Below are 21,599 nucleotides of genomic sequence, written 5' to 3'. Positions count from 1 at the left end.
TTCCAGGCGCCCCAACCTCAGAAGTGGGTTACAACTAAGCCACGGCCAGGAGAGAAGACCAGAAATGTCGAAAAGACAACCTGGTGGCATTGGATAAAAAAAAAAATGTAGTTTAGAATATTGAACCAGTACATTATGACATAATATTATTTTGACTACCTGGATCTTATAATTTATTTCCCTGATGTTAGTGGTAGAACCTTTTTCCTAATGGACAAATTTCTGTGTTTGGTCTTTTATTGTGGATGTTAAGTGACATGACCTTACATGTTGGACCCCACAGCTGGGAAACTATATTGTCTTAGAAAATAACAGGTTTAATAAACAAAAATACTCATTTGTGGTTTAGCCACTCCGTCATTGCACCATTAAAATGAGTTAATAATTTGTTAATCATTTTCTTCTTCAGAAAATACCAGCAAAGAGTGCCGTGTGAACTACTGTCTGGTCTAGCCAACGCTCTTTTAAACGATACAATTTTCGAAATTGTAAAGGGTCTAATGGAAATTCAACACGTAACTGAGAAACATCTCTTCCAACAAAGACTTCAGCTAATCAATAAGCATTCAAGTAAGTAGTAAAGTTCCCTTAAATTAATTGTAATGAGTGCTATGTGATTGAGTGAGAACCTAAAGGTGAATATACATTAAAAATGATAAAAAAAATAACCGAACAGGCCTGTAAATGGAGTATTTCTGGAAAATAAAAGATGATCTGAACATCCTGCTCCAAAATAACAGTTAACCGAATAGACAGGAATTGATTGTTTGAGAGAAACTCTGTCTTGATCATAATTCCACAGAGTAGAAGATGCATATTGTGTAGTTTCTACCAGAGACACAACATTAGCTGAATGGCTGCAGCATTAACTTTCCACGCTGGTGACCCGGGTTCGAATTCTGATGGGTCCAAGTGAAATTTGTGATATACAAGGACAACGTTTGGTGGCAGGTTTTCACAGAGTACTCCCATTTCTCTTACCAATATTCCACCATTGTACCATTAATCATCATGCAGTACTATGTAGTTCGCCTTCCATGGTGCACCGAGGGCAATACCCATGGTAGGAAAAAGAACTACATCTTGTGCATGTCTTTTCTAGATGGAGGTTCTTGGATCAATGATGCAAAGTCAAGCACTCCATATCGGATAAAAGAACATTGACAGGGGATTTAAGGAAATCCGAATGATTGTGTAAAACATCTACATATATTATGCAAATCTAGTCTTTCAGGTGAAGCTCCCTGTAAAGCAGATTTGAATAATTTCAAGGGAAAAATTGTTCCGGGGCCGGGTATCGATCCCGGGACCTCTGGTTGAACGTATTATATGTTATATATAAAGGGAAAAGTTGAGACGGTGTCGGGTGGAGTTCCCGGGTAGCTCAATGGTAGAGTGCTGGTACGTTCAACCAGAGGTCCTGGGATCGATACCCGGCCCCGGAACAATTTTTCCCTTGAAATTATTCAAATCTGCTTTACAGGGAGCTTCACCTGAAAGACTAGATTTGCATAATATATACATTACTGTGTACGTTAACAGAAAACCACAATTTCAAGTCACACAGAGATTGTGTGCACTCGTTGTGGGTCTCTGGCATTTCGTCAGCCCACGCGAGTTGTGTGGATATAAAGGGAAAAGTTGAGATGGTGTCGGGTGGAGTTCCCGGGTAGCTCAGTGGTAGAGCGCTGGTACGTTCAACCAGAGGTCCCGGGATCGATACTCGGCCCCGGAACAATTTTTCCCTGGAAATTATTCATCTACATATATGTTTCGTGACAAAACATAATGGTCTTTTTTTCTGGAAGAAAAGTCGTAAAGACTCACCCCTGCAATATTTTTGTAAGCGTTTCCACTGTGGGTGACACCCCTTATAGCACTCATACACTATACGTCGAAGTAAATCGCAAGTGAAATCATCGATGAGGGTGTAATGGAGTGGTATGAGGGAAGGCCGTCATGTTCTGTCATCGACTGTACTCGAATTGAAGTAATAAAATACACAGGCTGAAGGGACGTCAGGGTTAGAGCATGAGTCAGCAGCTGTCTCATTGAAGTTCATTTTAGTTCGTGGTAATGCATTACACATTAGAAGAACGACTCTTCATTTGCAGTAGATATGCAGTAAAACCTGGGTTGTACGTAACTCAAGGGGAATGATTTAAATCATGCATAACTCAGAACTACGTATGAATAAGGTTTGAATATAAGATAATTTTCAAATGGCTAGGAATCACTTTAACTGAACATAGAGACCTTTGTAAGAGGTTTGTAGTAAATATGTGTAATATAAAAAATTAATAATTGAAATTAAGAAAATATTTCGTAGTAAATGTATGTAGTGTATTTGTATTAAACATTAAAGTTCTAATTACTTTCTATTGAATAAAATGAATTTGGACAAGTTGAAAGAATCCTTAAGAGCTCCCAGCTCTTTATGTTCTGGCCAGATTCTGTGAGATTGTTCATGTGGTTGTTTTCTCCGAGTACTTTGGTTCTGTTGTCATTCAACCATGTTTCATTACTGCCAAGTCATCCCTTCATTGCCTTCGTAATTTAAAAGGAATATTCAGTAATTAGATCCATGGCATATACAGAGAGTTACTATGCAGGCCAATTCCACTCCAATTTCTAACTAATAAAATCTGTTGGCGGGCATGTATACGGTCAAGTTTGTGTACACTGCTCTATGCTGACAGATTCCACTTCATCCTTTACTGCTTAGCTTTCTTGGGACAGGCACTCCACACTACAGTCAGTAAGCTGACGGAACATTACTACCTATAGTCACGACACTGTTATTCCCGGCGTGACTCCTCCTCTTTGCTTACGTCTTAGGAAGTGAAGGCTCTATAAAGTCTAGGTAGGTAGTATCGTTCGCCATTTTTGTTCTTTCGTTGCCGAGCTACCATACGAGGAATCTATTTGCCATACTGTTTAACATTATCATGTCGTAGCTCCTAGGATAATAAATCAAACGCACTGTAATTCAGCAAATAATTGAGCGGCAAATAACGTCTTCGTCTGCTTTCTGCAAACGCCAACGAAAGAGCCAAAATGGCGGGCGATTATATTAAGTATTTATCGAGCCTTAGGAAATGAATAATGTTTTCCTCAGCGAATCACAAGACGCATGTGTTTAAATGTAGCCGACCTGCAACGCAATTGGCTGCCGGAAATTAGAGTGACGGGACTATAGAACTGGTCATCATAGGCACTCTGTGTACTTTTCCATTAGAGTGTAAAGAGGTTGACAATATGTCAGTCATAAAAATTGTTGAAAATTCAATTAAAATATATGTATATGTAGCTAGTCGGCGATGTATGCAATGAGGGGGAAAGGAACTGGCCACTCTACCTCATTATCTCCTGGCCTAGTTGCCTCATAAGTGGTGTCTTCTTGGTATCACTTGTAGGGCTCAGACCTGTCTTTGAACAGTTGACTAAACAACAACAACAACGTTGGTAATGTATATGATTTGGACTCCATTGTGAAAAGATGGCCTGGCTGGTGCTTACTATATAATTACCACAGTTTTTTGGCAGGTCATTATATGATTTTTTTTAAACTTCACAATTATGTTATCTTGTGTTAGTGTTTGGGTGGGCTATTTTGTGATTAAATCCATGTTATTTAAATTTTTTCATTGAATGTCCGATGTTACTGTATATTACACACTGGACTGACGTCTGATTTATGTTATGTTGTCTCATCATGAAATGATACTGAGAGAAAGCATAACTTTACAGATATACATAGGCTATATCTGGAAAAATAAAATAAGACAGTTTTTGTAAAGTCGAGGATCAATGACAGGTTTGATAAGCCTTGCATATACACTTTTTGTAAATAGATACACAGATTTATCCTGAACCAATAAAAGAAGTGCTTTCCCACTTATCGCAATATAATGGTGATACCACTGGCTTGCAAGGCATCCTGCCTAGGACTTGCGTTACGGAATGTGCGCTGGTTCGAGTCCTCATGGGGGAAGAAATTTTCTCATGAAATTTCGGCCAGTGTATGGGACTGGTGCCCACCCAGCATCGTGCTGCACTTGGGGAGCTACGATAGGTAGCAAAAATCCGGTTTTGCAAATCAGCTATAACGGCTGGGGGGATCATCATGCTAACCACACGATACCTCTATTCTGGTTGGATGATCGTCCACGTCTGCTTTGGCATGTGGACGTGAGGCTAGCAACCGGCTGGTCAGTCTTGGCCCTTCAAGGGCTGTAGCACCATGGATTTACTTTACTTACCACTGGCTTGCATGATGATTTCGTGTGGAAATGTCTGAGAAAATCATCAGTCGAATATATAAGAAACGAAGGTATTTGGCGGGGGGGGTGGGGGATAGTTGGGTTTATAGCTGTCTCAGTGGTCACATCATGTCTTTAGAATAGTGAGCTAGAATTTCGAGATTATTTTCAGTTACTTAAGTATGTAGATTTTTCTCCTGTGTGTGGTACGTACCAGGATCAAAGATTCACCTTCCTTCCTTATTTTTTCACAATTAACCATTCACGTTTGTTTGATGTTAAAAAGCTCAAAAATGTTGTTTTTTAATGACTGTACTTTATTCGAAACAGATCGAGCAAGTGCCCAATGTCATTTTTGCATAAAGCAGGCGAAACTGAAGACCTCCAATTACCAATTACTTATGCATACAAATAAATATAACCTACCGGTTAGCGTGAGTGGTTGAGTGCAAGAACGACACAAATCAATGTCAGAAGAATGATCGAGTTTAGTAGTTCTGTATGCATTTAATAAAATATGAGGCGTTCAGCTCAGAAATGGCTCAACCCACAAAATTATATTTCCACTTTATCTCTTTGTAACAATGCGTGAAATGCGATACACAAACGAAAATTAGCTGAAATCTCATGGAAAAACTGGGAATGATGATTAGGCCGATTTACACTTTGAAGAGAATGATATGGGGAGCTCTTTAAAGCAATATATTTTTTCATTAATAAATTTCCTCGTATGTAATCATGAAAACTTTGTAACCAATTCAACAGTTCATAGCATAAATACTAGTAAAAAATGATTTTCATACTCCATCAGCAAGTCTATCATGCTATCAAAAAGGAGTGTGTTTTATGGCAGTAAACATTTTTAATAACCTCTCTATAGATATGAAAAATCAAACTCAAAATATGAGATTATTTAGGGCCAAATTAAAGAAGTACCCAATTTCTCATGCTTTCTATTCTGTAGGTGAATTTATGAATATTGTATTTCTGTCTTGTACTAAGTATTGATACTAATCCCTTGTGTTGTACTAGCATATTGTGAAACTCTTCTGTATATACAGTATTTCAACTAGACTGTTACTATGAATTAAGACTTTGTAGTACTATTAAGCTTTTTTTTTTTTTTTTTTTACATGTTCCATATTCTAGATGTGGAGTGATGTACGAATAGCATGGAATGTAAATAAACACAATACAATACAATAAACTCAATATGCAAATTTTGTGGAATGGACCATTTGTGCGCTGAGCGCCTCATATGAGATTTATGAAATATGCAACAACATACCGGACAAGTGCTTTTTTTTTTTTTAATCTTTCAGAAGTAATGTAACTGCTAGAATTTAAAATTTGGTTTTCTCCCATTATCAAAAGGGGTGTATTGTCAACTTAGCAGAGATGTAATCCTTAGAAAAATAGAAGATAATGATTTTAGATTAGCTAATGACCTGGTTACAATCCTCTCATGTAACTGCATCTAACCTCTGGGTGGCAGAGACAAGCTACCAGAGTGGGGGCATAACAGGAAAATGGCAGAAATTATGCTACTGCTTTCTTCTACACACAGACGCAGATGATAAAAAAAACTAGTATTTTTATTAGCATTGGTATTGTCGGACCATCGGATCTGTGCCCCTTCAGCGCTGTTGCCGTTCGTGGAAAAGTTAATGCCTGTACTCACTCCATTCCACCCGCTTTCCTCCCACCACGTTAAACAGCAGGCCACGAACCTTGCTGAATAGGGATGTTGCCAAACTTCCGTCAAACGGTGTCATAAATAACTGGTCCTCCATGCTACAATATCATTTCTTTCAATCAAAATACATCTTGTATTTCTACACTTTTTAAACCTAAATCGCATGTCTCGAATCACTTTCCGTAGCGTTTCTATCTAACCTTAGAAATTATTGCTTCCCTCGCAACCTTCAGTAATTTCTTCAATGTCGGAACTTCTTTCTGCATGGTATAAAATTCTTGTATCTTTCTTCTTAAAATACATCGGTTCATATCATCTACAAGAATTAAAAGTTCCCTTGGTCTGTTCCTCTCTGGTGTTTCTAGTTTTCATCTCCTGCACAGACTCCCTCTCTCCTGATTTTCTTTATTAGGAGCTCTGACCTGTCTATATAAATTACATAACATGCTGTATTAGTATTAGTTAAATAAGTAATTTTAATACGTAATCGACTGAAATAAAATAAGCCTCGCCTGTGATCGCAGCTGCTCTTTTCGTTGCCTGATTTATAGAAAACAGATATTGACCTGTTTCTCTTCATTGCAAAATGCTATTACGTACTGCTTAATAATATTTCTTTCGCCACTCCATGCTACAGTATTCATGTTGAGTTGACAACACTGGACTTCGAGTGCAAATAAACTGTCCTGCAAGACGGTTCAAAATTGTGAATAGTGGGAGAGAGATAGGAAGCAGAGAGAGAAATGAATTACCGAGGCTGAGAAGGAATTAGGGTTCAGTTCGCATATCTTACGGGGGCACAGATCCGATGGTCCGACAATACCATTAAGATTGCTGTTAACAACAATGGACAATATAAGAATTTAATTAAAAATGGCTAATGAAAATGAATACAGATATTATTATGGTAAAGACAATTTGGATTTATTTTATTATTCGACATAGTAAACTGTTAGTTTTTTTTGTTGTCTCTCGTAGTCAAAGTTACCAATGTTGGACACTGCATAATAATTAGATCTGTTATATACTACTACATGTAAGAGTTCTACATCTAAAGGAATCTTTGTGGGCAAGAATATGTGTCATAATATTCACTTGTCCTTTTTCTGATTTTAGAGTTGTGAAAGTGAAGTCTTTGGAAGTGTCATGGGCTTCATACATTTGCTAGTGCATCCCCATTGGAGTGCACCACGAACAAGGCATGTAAAATTTATGAAAATTTGCAATTAAATAATCATATTTCTTTGTTACAAGTAATGGCACTAGTAGAAAGTACTCATTTTGTATTTAACTACATCTAGTTCAATTAATTCTGTTGCAACAGGACTTCCAATGGGAATTGTGCACCTAGTTGAATTATTTTTCAAACGTGAACTATAAGTGTTATATTATAACTTAATTTCGAACAGTTTTGTATGAAGCAAACATATTTACATATATTATACTGAATTAAATTTAGAAAAGGTGTAAATAATTGTAACATTTAATTCGTCGTGTGATATAATTCTTATAAAATTACATTATTGAACATTAGTAGACTAATGACGTTTAAAATAATTGCTTCTTGTTTTCGATATATTCGTATTTATTTGTGAATCGTAGGCCATGTTTACAGCCGTGATTTGATTGAGAAGACATCCTGCAGTTTATGTTTAAGTAATGCGTATACAGATAATATGATCTAGATTTGTTGTTACATTTTCTCTCAAATTATACCTATCATATTTCATTAAGCCATTTCGTAATTGTTTCTTACATGCTCATTCACCAAGAGGATTTGATTTCAGTTCTCCTCTATATCTAGCTTTTGAAGATATGTCCTATGCATGACATTCTGTAAAGCAAGTTTTACTTGAATTTTGCAGCATAAAGACTGGGAAATGTTAATGGAAGCTTGTGTAAGAATTATGGTTTAGTGTTGTTATAGCTACTCCGTATTCAGATGGAAATATCCTTAAAAAACTTGCGATTTTCATGTGTATACACGAATAGTTTCAATGTCCGAGAACTAACGTGTTATCTATCTATCTATCTATCTATCTATCTATCTATCTATCTATCTATCTATCTATCTATCTATCTATCTATCTATCTGTCTGTCTTTCTGTCTGTCTGTCTGTCTGTCTGTCTGTCTGTCTGTCTGTCTGTCTATCTATCTCTATCTATATCTATCTATCTAACTGTCTATCTCTCTATCTATCTATCTATCTATCTATCTATCTATCTATCTATCTATCTATCTATCTATCTATCTATCTATCTATCTATCTATCTATCTATCTATCTATCTGTCTGTCTGTCTGTCTGTCTGTCTGTCTGTCTGTCTGTCTGTCTGTCTGTCTGCCTGCCTGTCTGTCTGTCTGTCTGTCTACCTACCTACCTACCTAATGTAATCTAATATCTATCTATCTATCTATCTATCTATCTATCTATCTATCTATCTATCTATCTATCTATCTATCTATCTATCTATCTATCTATCTATCTATCTATCTATCTATATCTATCTATCTATCTATATCTATCTATCTATCTATCTATCTATCTATCTATCTATCTATCTATCTATCTATCTATCTATCTATCGATCTAAATCTAAATCTAAATCTAAATCTAAATCTAAATCTAAATCTAATCTAATCTAATCTAATCTACCTACCTACCTACCTACCTACCCACCCACCCACCCACCCACCCACTCATTCATCTCTCTAGTTGCGTCTTTCGCGACACAATCCGAGGCGGGCTGCATTGTGATGAGGTGTGAGAGAAGCCTGGCGAGCAGCACCCTTGATCGTAGCCCAGCTTCCAGCAAATGGTTGCCGATGGTCCTAGCTGATACCCTGGTTGCAACAGTGGCTCTAATCTGTGCTGTGGTCGCTGTGCAATCAGCCGACCAGCAATGGTTGCTCATCTCATGCAGTGGTCCAGGCATGAATCCGTATGCTGCTGCCGTCTGGAACCAGGCTGACAAGAACCATCCAGCCTCCCACAGGCCCACAATACGACCTCGCTCAAATTCTCGTCAATGCTGTCCTGGCATGTCTACAATGTTTACTAAACACAGTTCGATGTTTGAAACAACAGTACACTCTTTCACAACGTCAACTACAGTTGTTACGGGCTCAGAGTTTTTATCCTTATTACATGGTTCCTACTCCATCCACAGCACAGCACTTTTAATCATTGCATTTACTGTCCTCTATCAGCGAATATGATGTTTCTACATCACTTCTGTAGAGGTGTTCATTTTTCATTTTCTACTAATGTATTTTGTAATGTCCAAAAGAAAGTTGTCTTTATTTATAAATTGTACAGTTTACTGCTAGACTTGACTGTCCTCGCATTTAGGAGCCCATTGTGCGGCATATATATGCGATAATTGTCTGCGAAGTTTGACAGGTAGTCCAGGTGGTGTTCGTAATGCGATGCTGACAGACGGGCCATCCTGCCTAAGCCCTGACAGAGCCACATCCCATCTGTAGATGAATAACCTGAGAACTGCAACCCCTTCCTGTATCAGCATTGGAAATCCATGCTATCCCCGGGCCTTCACCCCAACTTATTTTGACTATTGCTGATGATAGATGAAATGGAGGAAGAGGAGAATGTCGGTGGAATGATACTCAAATGCTCAATTACTTTATTGTCAAAACATTTTACAATGTATGACAGAGTCAGATGACTAGAATTTGGTTAAAAGAATAGAAACTTGATTGTAAAAAACTTAGTTTCTAAATAATTCATAATACACTGCTCCGTTTATTTAGTAGAATGCATTTGAGTGTAAAGAAAGCAGAAAACAGTACAACGTGGTCTGTTGTGACAAGAACCAAGCCCCTGCATACCGGTAAGGCATCATGTCACAAACATGTTCATGTCATTTTTACAAAGTAAATATTATTAACTTCTTGAAAACGGCACAAATATTAAGGATATTGCTGTAGAGTTTAAGGTAATATTTGTTTATTTATTTGCTTGTTTGTGTGATTATTTGTTTATTTATTTGTTTGTGAGATTACTTATTTGTATGGTTATTTTATTTGTTTTAGTTTGTTTATTAATTAATTTATTATTATTGTATTTTATAGATACATATATTCTAGGAATAAAATAATTTCTACTACCGTTGTGTCAGATTCACTTTTTATAATGAATTAACAACTCTTAAATACCCATTCCCGTATGATCGATCTTTTTACTATCCATAATATTCCTTGTCTTTCATGCTCTACCTAAACATGATGCTTGCCAATTGCAGGGGACTTGCTCTGCGTGTAATATCTAAGTAGGTAAACATTGACTTTCTCCTATATCGATGAAGCAGTGAACTTATTAATATTGTAAAAACAATTGTTAAATAACAAGTCTTTGACAGCTAATTTAAAACTATTGGCTTCAAGATTTCTAATATGATTAGTCAATACAATACATTAAATACAATTCCCATTTCCTGAAAAATGTTTTTAGTTGTATTTCTACAGAAGTTAGGCCTCAAATTATTATTTTTTTTCTGGTATTGTATTCATAAGTAGCATTATTTAGTAGATGGAAATGGGGTATACTGACGAAAAACCTTCTGAAACATATGCTTTGTGACCACAACCTGACCAAGGATTGAATCCAGGCCGCCTGGATGGAAGATCGACACACTAGCACTTGAGCCAGAGATATGGCATTATACAGTTTAAGTAAATATGTGTAAATTTTTCACAAATTGATGTAATTTATGTGATCATTTCTAATATTTTTCTTTTACGAATTGGTTTTAAGAGTAATATAAATGTTAATAGTATTAATGATTTATTGTGTTTTTAAACATCTTTCTTAGCTTTTAAGTACAGTCCGTGTCACCGTTTTTGGCGTGTGAAATAAGTAACGGGAATGTTAACTGCGAGTGTTTTACATTTGCCGCAGTCAGTCTGACAACTGTGTTTGGCATATGGCTGATGTGTCGTGTATAGGAAGTGGTACCATTCTCAGCTGCACTATCAACATGCTCACAAACAGGGCACTATATATCTAGGATACACGCCAAAAACGCTGGCACCAGCTATAACAAACAGTGCTGTGCATCTGTCTATTGTAAAACTAATACCTCTGTAAAAATTCATCCATGCAAACAAGGGAAGTTTGCAGTTACTGCTAATTCATTAATGTCACTGGTTATGAGAACTTTGTATGAAATCATAATTAATAGGGCCTATATAAATAATTCTATTACCAGTACAATAATTAAAACAACTCACTTGATGATAAGTGTTAGAGGAACAACAGTAATTGTTTGTATACGTCTGAAGTCTGATTAGTGTAATATGTAGCTAGTAGTGATGTATGCAATGGAGGGGAAAAGGAGCTGGCCACCCTACCCCATTATCTTCTGGCTGAGTTGTGTCATAAGTGGTGCCTTGTTGGTGTCACTTTTGAGGTTCATGGAACAGGATTGCTGATGCACCATTTCCTGATAAGAGAATGTTGGAAAAAAAAAGAAGGATGGGAGCAATGGAGAAGATTGTAGCTGGCAATGCACTGCTTGTAAGGTGGTTTGACAACAGTCATTAAGGTTGCCAGCAACTACATGTTGATTAAAAAACTTATTTTTATATTTCGAATAATGACAAAGTTAATGACACAAGCCTGTTCTGACTCTTTGTCTGCAAAGTTGTTAGAGAAATTAATTATTATTTATTTAGGAACATGAGTCATCATTGTCCACATAATTATGCTTGCAATAAAATTTAAACTTCGTCCAATAGAAATTTCGTAACCTAAAGATATATCTGCATCAATTAGCTTACATATACATATATATTCATATATATGAATGACCAGCCTCATGGTCTAGTGGTCAGAGCTTCATGAGGTCCCGGGTTCGATTCCCAGTTAGAGCACAGGAATTTTTCCTTAAAGGGGATTATTCCTGTGTTCGTCCATGATCTGGAATTTAGGTTAAGTTTAGATTTAAGACCTCTCCTGGCACCACATTATCATAATCATCCTATCACATCATCGGGGTAATGTAACTCCGCCTTCCAGGCGCCCCAACCTCAGAAGTGGGTTACAACTAAGCCACGGCCAGGAAAGAAGACCAGAAATGTCGAAAAGACAACCTGGTGGCATTGGATTAAAAAAAAAAAATATTCATATATGGAGTCTCGCTGTTCTCATTGAATAAATAACCATACTGTAGATATATCTGTTAAATTGAGAAAAATTCGTTCCGGCACTGGAAATCGAACCCGGGACCTCTCAGCTCTGCGCGCTGAGCGCTCTTATTGATGATATGAATGAGAAGAGTTCGGCCGACACTGTGGATAGTGTCCCAGCATGGCTTAGATGGAAAAGAGCGCGATGAGCTGAGGGGTCCCGGGTTCGATTCCTGGTGCCAGAACAAATTTTTCTCAATTTAATAGAATTAGTTTACTTTGAAAAATAACCGGTGTTTGGCCATTATGGAAATGGAGTAAGAAGGAAGACTTATTTTTCTGTATCTAGAAATTGTTTCGAACTTCAAATAATTTAAAAAGAAGGCCAGATCACAAAAACATATTGGCATTGAGGATTTCCTGAAATTACCAATCTGTAATGAACACTGAACCTTATATTATCTTTTGTTTCAGTGGAAATGCAAGACATGCTGGAAAACACAAATGATTCAACAGCTAGACAGAAACAACGGATAATCTTGCAACAGAAACATAAGGAAGAATTAAAACATACTGACATGAAACTTGTTCTTCAGCTCGACCAAAAAGTAAGATGCTCGATGAGTCTGGAAACTTAGTTAGACGTTTTGGTAATTTGCCACAAGACGTGGCCATCTACTTATGTCAGTTTTGTTCTAACATGGCAACGTGTGAAAGTTTGTGGCAAGATGGCAGATGCGAAAAAGAGAAATTATTACAAAAATTATGGCTCATAATTCATAGAATAGAAAATATCTAATACAGTAGAGCCTCTATTACCCGTGGTAATGAAGGGATGGACTGAATGGTTAATCGAAAAAAATCGGATAATCCGTACCATAAAATATTTCCGTAAATTAAGTGGATAATATTTGCACTTTTTATACTTCCTTCATGATCTATTGTTTAACACGCTAGGTAGTGAATCAGCATTTCTCTCATTTAAGTTTGGTTACCAACGACGGGTTTTTAAGGGGCAAGAAAATTCCGTGTAATTGATGTCAGCGGAAAGATAGGAATAGTAGAGGTCTCGTGCTGTAGATTTACGTACTTCTTGTTTTTATTAAATCTCGCACAGTTGTAACATCAATCTCGTATTCTGATGTGAGATGAGACACAGTTTCTCTTTCCTCAAACAACTAAATTATTTGCACTTTTTTCGGTTCTTAGCACAACATGTTTTCTTTTGTCACTCATGGAATATATTTTATATACAGTAGAAGTTGTACAGTACGGCGACTCGAACAGTAGACCATACTGTGTAAGTGTCAGGGCTTGTAATAACACTCTCTAGGAAAAAAAAAAAACGTACTGGTACTAATATAATGTACAGTAGTATTACTTCATATGTTTCTGTAGTGAAAAAAAAAAAGGAGAGAGAGAAAGACAGTCGGATAATCCTGCAATCGGTTAATAGGATGACGGATAATCGGGGTTTTACAGTATGACAAAATTGTTTTCGATTAATATTTGGTGCAGGGCTCATGCATTCTTTGTAGAGAATCAGTCAATAAATTTATAATATTTCTGGCACAAGAAATAACTTAGTTTAATTGCATTCAAATACATTTCTTTGCACCAAAGACTTTAGAAACACCTATTATCGATTATTTGGTCCAGGGCGTATGCATTCTTTGTTAAAGCAATTTGTAAAGTAACACCAAGAGTCGGAATTTTTTTCATGCACGACACTTCAACTGACAGTTTGCAACAATCAAACCATGTATTGATACTAAATGAGGGCTTCTTTTTTGCACACACGACACTTCAACATCAAGAAGCCAGAAATAAATTAAAGTTACACTCTGCTTTTGACAGTTTATAACGATCACACCTATTGATACTATTTTTACGGTTTTCTCCTACAACCTAACACTTCACACAGCTTTTAAGTTCCATATTAGGTAACAAACAATAACGTAATACTGCTTTCAACCATGGTATTAAGAATACCAACATCATACAATTTGAAGTCCGATAAATTTATGGATTCTTCCATGTTGTTTGTCATTCTGACAATGAAATGACGTCAGTCCTTCTTTTCATGCAGTCGTAATATATATATTTTTTTTAGTGACATTTTTACTTTAAACGCATAATTTCATCTTTTTTTTTTTCAGTCTAATTTTTTTGAGCTAGTTGCAACTCAGAAATGTTGTACAGCGCTAGTTAATTAATAAGACTTATAAAACTAACTTTTCTAAACTGCCAGATTAGCTCATTTGGTTAAAGCACGGGTCTAAGACTTAGAAGAATGACAGTGACGTGTGTTCATGTCCTGGTACCAGCCAGTTACAGGAATGTAAAGAAAAAAAGTGCGATCCAGAAAGAGATATCTTATGTATGTATTTATTAACACTACAATTGGATATACACCCGGTGGCAGTGATATATAATATACAATAATTACAATTACATGAAATAAAATAAAATAAACGTAAATCTATAAATAGTAGATGTAATGAACCTAGGTCTATAAATAAAAACTATTCTATAATAACGCCTACGATAAGCAAAAGTAAATCTAACTTATAAGTACAGTAGAACCTCTATTATCCGTGGTAATGAAGGGGGTGGACTGAGCGGTTAATCGAAAAAATCGGCTAATCCGTTCTATAAAAAATGTTCATGAATTAAATGCATAATACACAATTTCGTAATTTCCTTTGTGGTCTTGTGTTAACGTGCTGTATAGTGGATCAGGAGCTCATTAAAAGTTCGGTTGTCAATGACGGGTCCTTAAGGACTAAGGATTGATGTTTGATGATTGTCTCCGGAAAGATAGAAATACTTGAAGTCTCGTGTTGTAGATTTACGTACTTTATACTTTTTATCCTTGTTTTTTTTTTTTTTTTTTTTTAAATTCGCTTACAGTTGTAACGCCAATTTTCTACTCTGAAGCAGCATTAACCACACTTTCTTCTTTCCCAAACTTCTCAATTATTTGTATTTTTTTTTTATAAATAACGTTTTCTTTGACAACTGTGAAAGACATTTGCATAGAAGTTATACAGTACGTCCACTCGAATAGTAGGAATAAGGACTGAATAAATTGTACACGGGTTTGTGGAAATTCTTGGGGTAGTTTCTTGGAAGCAAGTAGTGATTATTTTACAAGTAATTATGTTCGTTGCTGACAGTGAAGCAATTCTACTACGTACTTTGTAGTTAGAATAAAGGCTTGTAATAATCTTCTGTAGAAACATAACTTACAGTACTTCATATTTTTTCTGCAGCAAAAAGATAATAGGAGCTAGAAAAAAAAGTCGGATAATCCGACAATCGGTTAATAGGGTGACGGATAATCGAGGTTCTACTGTACTTCTATTTCACCCAACTATTACCAATTTAAGTAATTACATATCACCTTAATTAATTACATACCAACTTAATTAATTACATATCACCTTAATTTATTTACATATCAACTAAATTACATATCATCTTAATTAATTACATATCAACTTAATTAATTACATGACATAACTTAAATAATTACACTGCACCTCCAATTACATTTTCAGTCTAATCTTCTCAACCTTTCCTTAAATGTATTGATTTTAAGAGGACCACCCTGAAAGATTGCCGCAGGTAGATAAAATAAACGTAAATGAAATAAAATAAAATAAACATAAATCTATAAATAGTAGATGCAATAAACCTAGGACTATAAATAAAAAAAGGCAAAGGACCTGAAATGGAGGAAGATACATATCTAGGACAGAACAAGGAAGTGAAGAGACATGGGGAGTAGGAGAAAAGGGAAGGGAAGGGAGGAAGGAGAGAGAGAGAGAGGGAGGGAGGGAGGGGAAACATTCGGCTTTCTTTCCTTCATAAAAGAGCAAAAGTGCCATAAATGACATGGACACGTCTTCTACCAAATCACCGATGTTTTCTAACTAATGTACTCATTAGGCCTGCTTTAATTCTTGTTACATTTAGTTCACAATTTGTTAACAATTACTCGATGACCTTCCTCATCACATCACTGTGCATGAAGCAAAAGAATATATATATTCAGGTCTTAGTTTTTTTAGATCTTCACTGAAAGGTTAGCATCATTATGTTTATTTTTGTTTCAAAAGTAGATTATATGCAAATGAAAGATAAATTCTGTGCCATTCATTAATGTTTAATGTCAGAAACATTTGAAGGGTACACGGGAAAAACGAACAATGTCACATTTCCATTAAGGGTGAGATAATGATCTATTCCAGTATATTACTGCAAAATTTATTGGCATTTCTACTTGAAATTGATGAGTGTATCCGTGGTTTTAATTCTCCTTTACCAATTTTGGTAAAAATAATACTAAAGTTTGTAGTAATACAGCGAATTAGATAACAACATCACCCTTAAAGGAACTGTGACATTTTTCGTTTTTCCCGTGTACCCTTCATTTGTCTTCACATGTGAGAACCTGCTCCTGTAACAATTTGAATGATATGAGGCACAAGAAATTTGGGTTGCGCAACTTCATTGAGTTCTGCCTCTCCAAATTAAACATGCTGGTGCCATCACTGATATGAAATGATTGTTTAAACAATAAACAGGTTATTTCAATCTGAACTTTATAAAAATAAAATTACGAGCGTAAAAATATATATTACTTTTTAATATATATATTTTTTTTATTGTAGTGCATATTTGCTTACTTTGTATGTAAAAAAAACGTAGTCCTAAATTGACAGATTCAACATTTTTCTCATTTTTGTGCACATATTCTATATAATCATACAGTATTGCTTCAGTTGTTTTTTGTAATAAAATGTAGTATTACAGATGTTAAAGTTATTTTGTAATCTGAATAAACTGTAAGACATACTTTTTTTTTGTTTATAGGTTAGCGACCAACAAGTCACATTAGAAAAGGCAGGAGTACCAGGATTTTTTGTGACAAACAACCCATTAGATGTGAAAGTACAAATGTATTTGTTAGATTTCATACTTAGACTAAGCAAGATGCATATTCCACCTTAGAGAACATCGCAGTGATGTGTCAGTTCAACTACATGCTTCATTTCATCTGTTCATTACATATTTTTGTCACTTTTGTGTAAAAAAAAAAAAAGTAAAAATAAAAAATGTCATTTTTCTTTAAAGTCTTTAGTAATTCATTTCTAGTTCATATATAAATTGACTGTGCTTTACTTGTCATATAATAGTTCTCAGTTTTATGTTGACTTACTGTTTTTCTTCATATATTTACTACCTTCTTTATTTCCTCTTGTTTTCTTTCTTTCTTTTTTTTTTTTTTTTGCTTTTTTTTTCCTTGTCCCTTTTTTTTCGTTCCATCTTACGTCTTTTCTTTTTCTCTCCCTCTTTCTGTTTTTCTTTCTTTCACCTTCTCTTTCTCTCTTTCTCATTTTATATTTGTCGGGTCAAGCCCACTGGTCTAGGCCTGCTTGCCAGGTTCAGACCTTAAAGAAACGAAATCTTGAACGAATTATATATTACTTGAATACAATATATAACATTTTCGTGTTAATTAGAACTAAGTTATAGATACCTAGTTCTAATTAACACAACAAAGTTATATATTGTATTCAAGTGATATAATAGTGTTAAAAGTTGTGTAATCAAGATGTATGTATAGAATTATGTATTGATTAAAAATAATACGAACATTTTCAATCAATCTTCGTAATGTATCCAGCTGTTTGCTGAAAACATGAAGTCCATTATAGTTCTTGTTTTTCACGAGAAATGAGGGGTATTTTGATCGGTGTTCATTATAGATGCCTGTTGCTAGTAGCCAGAGGTGGGGTGTAGTCAATATATATACTGCAGGGCTGTGTCTTCTGCAACTGGTACTGATGATTTCAATTTACTTCTTTTGTGGTTTATGGATGGACAGTATAGAAGAATGTGTTCCAGTCTTCATCATGATTATTATACCACAGACAAGTAGGATTATCAGAAATGTGAAATCGGTGTAGGTACAATTGTGTGGCAATGTGACCTGTTCTGGCTCTTGTTAAAAATGTTTGAACATGTCTGGGCAAATTTTTGTACATTTCCAGGTCATTTGTTTTCTTTTGTACAGACTGTTAAATTTTTCCTTTGTCAGAAGAGAGCCAATTGTTGATCCATAGGTTTGTAAAATGAGACTTTACTGAAGCAAAAGCACTGGATAGAGATATCACTTGAAGAGGTCTTGGTTGAAAATATGTTGCTTGTTTTGCAATATTATCGACTTTCTCGTTTCCAGATATACCACAATGACAATTGAAATGTTGTTTCCTTTTGGAGTTCTTTCAGTTTACTTAGTTGTTTCTGAATTGGAATAATTCTATGTGCATATAGGTTTGGTACATATTTAATTATATTAAATATAGTCCCCTTGGAGTCGGTAAGTATGCAAATAGATTTTTCAGAAATTTGAGTAACACACTGAAGAGCAGCATCAATAGCTAGCAATTCAGTGTCAAGACTGGAGGAGGATGAACATGGTATGAAATAACTTTCTTGATATTTTGGAATATAATATTCTGCTCTTGATGTCCCATTATTAGGATTTAGAGATCCATCTGTATAAATTTGAAGGTAATCCATATATGTACTGCAGAGTAGTTCCATGGAATCTAACTTAAGAATGTACGGAGGATCATTTTTGGAATGATTTCCTGGAATTTGTATGCTATGTTCTGGAATCACCCATTTCCATTAAGGAATTTCGTGCACAACTGGAGTTTTAGCAATGAGTGTGTCTGTGATATAGACTGGTATTTCTTCTTTTTTTATTTTATAAAAATTACACAGGATATCATCTGACAGTTTGAAGAAATCTGAGATCTGGATGAGGCTTGAAATTTTAAATGTATTTTTAGATCCTTTTGTAATATATAGTGTCTGAGTGGTTGAATATTACATTCAATAATACGAAAATTTGAATGCATGCACAATTAGATGTCCACCTGGTACCCATCCAGAATAATAGATTACCGATATCGTAAGTTATTGTTTAGCTCGCCTTCGTATTTCGTAACAGCATTTGTCTTGTCTCTACTCTGCCTTAGCTACAGAGCACTGCCTATTTGTTTTATCAGGTAGATTACTCTTTCTCATGTTCCTACTGGAGTGATGTCTCTCGCAGCTGTTTCTGACCCCTGTGGCCTCTGCTTTATCTGCTAGTCTTCGGGTTTCGAGTCAGACTCGGGTTTTGGGTTGGGTTCGAGTCTGGTTCAGCTCGGACCAGTCCAGGCCTAAGAATTTCGGCCCGTGCAGACCTCTACTGCACAGATCCTTTTAGTTTCCTGTCTTGATTTGAAAATGAGCCAAGTTGGTGTAAACTAACACTGTCATATAATCAGAAGTCGTAATGTGCATGTGCTACTATGTAACCATTGAATTCAAGTCCACAACACAGATTGGCCAATGTGCGACTAGAGATCAATAGTAGAACCATCTAGAAATAATTGATCATGCACACTGAATCAGATGGCTCTGCAATATAATTTCTTTGCGTAGATTACATGTTCCCATGTATGGTGGGTCCCTACCACCACGGCATGGCGCGTCCTCAGGTTGCGGATAGAGGAGACGGCCTCCAGATATGGAGGGTAGCTGCGAATATATTGAATAAGCAGTCGTGGACAGCCGATAAGGGGTGGTCCTCCAGCTTGGGGGTTGGGCGAAGGGCTAACAACCCATCACCGTAAAAAACAGCTTGTTACGTATCCCTATAATAAGCCTCGGAATAGGACTGATTCTCTGGCACGACCACAGCAAAGGAATAAGGTTTTGAGATTTGGCACTTGGAACGTAACTAGTCTTTATAGAACAGGAGGGGTAACATTAGTAGCAAAAGAACTAGCCAGATATAGAATAGACTTCGTAGGAGTACAAGAGGTTAGGTTAGGTGGGAATGGCATAACACAAATAGGAGATTACTTGTTGTATTATGGGGAAGGAAACAATAATCACCAATTAGGAACAGGATTCTTTGTACATAAAAGAATAAAATCAGCAGTAAAAAAGGTCGAATTTATCAGTGACAGGTTATCATATTTAGTACTTAAGGGTAGATGGTGCGACATCATAGTTATAAATGCTCACGCCCCTACAGAAGAGAAAGACGACTATATAAAGGATAGCTTCTATGAGGAATTGGAACATACTTTTGATCAGTTCCCTAGATATCATATGAAAATTTTATTGGGGGATTTCAACGCTAAAGTAGGACGGGAGGATATTTTTAGACCAACTATTGGAAAAGAGAGCCTACACGCAATTAGTAGTGACAATGGAGTTAGATTAGTCAACTTTGCCACATCGAAAAATTTAATTGTCAAAAGTACAACATTCCCCCATAAGGATATACATAAATATACTTGGACTTCTCCAGATGGATTGACACACAACCAAATAGATCACATCTTGATAGATAAACGGAGACATACTAGTATAGTAGATATTCGAACTTTCAGGGGTGCAGACTGTAATTCTGACCATTATTTGGTGATTGGAGAATTAAGAGAAAGATTATCAGTAGCCAAGCGAGTAGAGCAACAAGTTAATATTACTAAATTCAATATTTTGAAATTAAAGGACGAGGAAGCTAAGCAAAATTATCAGGTCGAAATTTCGAATAGGTTTGCCACTTTAGAAAGTTCCGACGAAGTTGAGAAAGAATTAGATGTTAATAGCGTGTGGGAAAATATCAGAGATAGTATCAAAATTGCAGCTGAGCAGAGCATAGGTTATTATGAAACTAAGAAAAAGAAACCGTGGTTTGATGAAGATTGTTGCATGGCAGTAGAAAGAAGGAAACAGGCAAAATTGAAATTCTTACAGGATCCAGTTGAGGAGAAGAGAGATAATTATTTCAATGAAAGACGGGAAGCAAGTCGTACACTTAGGAATAAAAAGAGAGGTTACTTGAAGGAAAAACTGAATGAGGTAGAAACAAATAGTAAGAATAAAAACATTCGAGATTTATATAAGGGTATAAAGGAATTTAAGAACGGATATCAGCCAAGGGTAAACGTGATCAAGGATGAGAATGGTGACTTGCTTACAGACTCTTCATCAATCCTAAACAGATGGGAAAACTATTTTGCGCAACTACTAAATGTACATAGGCCAAATAGAAATGATCGGGACGAATTGAAATACAAACTGCTGAGCCATTTATACCCGAACCCACGCTTTCAGAAGTCGAAATTGCGATAGAAAATCTGAAAAAGTACAAGTCTCCAGGTATCGATCAAATTCCAGCAGAATTAATACAAGAGGGTGGAAGTGCATTACATAGCGAAATTTATAAACTTGTACTTGCTATTTGGGAAAAGGAAATTGTACCAGAACAATGGAAGGAGTCCATAATTGTACCTATTTTTAAAAAGGGGGACAAAACCAACTGTGGTAACTTTCGAGGAATATCACTTTTGTTGACGTCGTACAAAATTTTGTCCAATATTCTTTTGAGAAGATTAACTCCGTACGTAGATGAAA

General features: G+C 35.8%; 1 protein-coding gene across 2 annotated transcripts in view; it reads left to right on the top strand.

The window, feature by feature from the left end:
* Positions 1-17,245, top strand: part of gdl (gonadal protein gdl) — a 36,868-nt gene extending 19,623 nt beyond the window's left edge. For both annotated transcript variants that reach the window (XM_069849310.1, XM_069849308.1), the window contains exons 2-4: positions 410-570; positions 12,579-12,712; positions 16,986-17,245. In XM_069849310.1, coding sequence (XP_069705411.1) covers positions 410-570; positions 12,579-12,712; positions 16,986-17,123 — 433 coding nt within the window. In that variant the 3' untranslated portion in view covers positions 17,124-17,245. The remainder of the gene's footprint in view (positions 1-409; positions 571-12,578; positions 12,713-16,985) is intronic.
* The last annotated feature ends 4,354 nt before the right edge of the window (positions 17,246-21,599 follow it).

Source organism: Periplaneta americana, chromosome 16, assembly GCF_040183065.1.
Source record: "Periplaneta americana isolate PAMFEO1 chromosome 16, P.americana_PAMFEO1_priV1, whole genome shotgun sequence".
Classification (NCBI taxonomy): Eukaryota; Metazoa; Arthropoda; class Insecta; order Blattodea; family Blattidae; genus Periplaneta; species Periplaneta americana.
The sequence above is the reverse complement of the archived record's forward strand: the minus strand, read 5'-3'. Positions and strand labels throughout refer to the sequence as shown.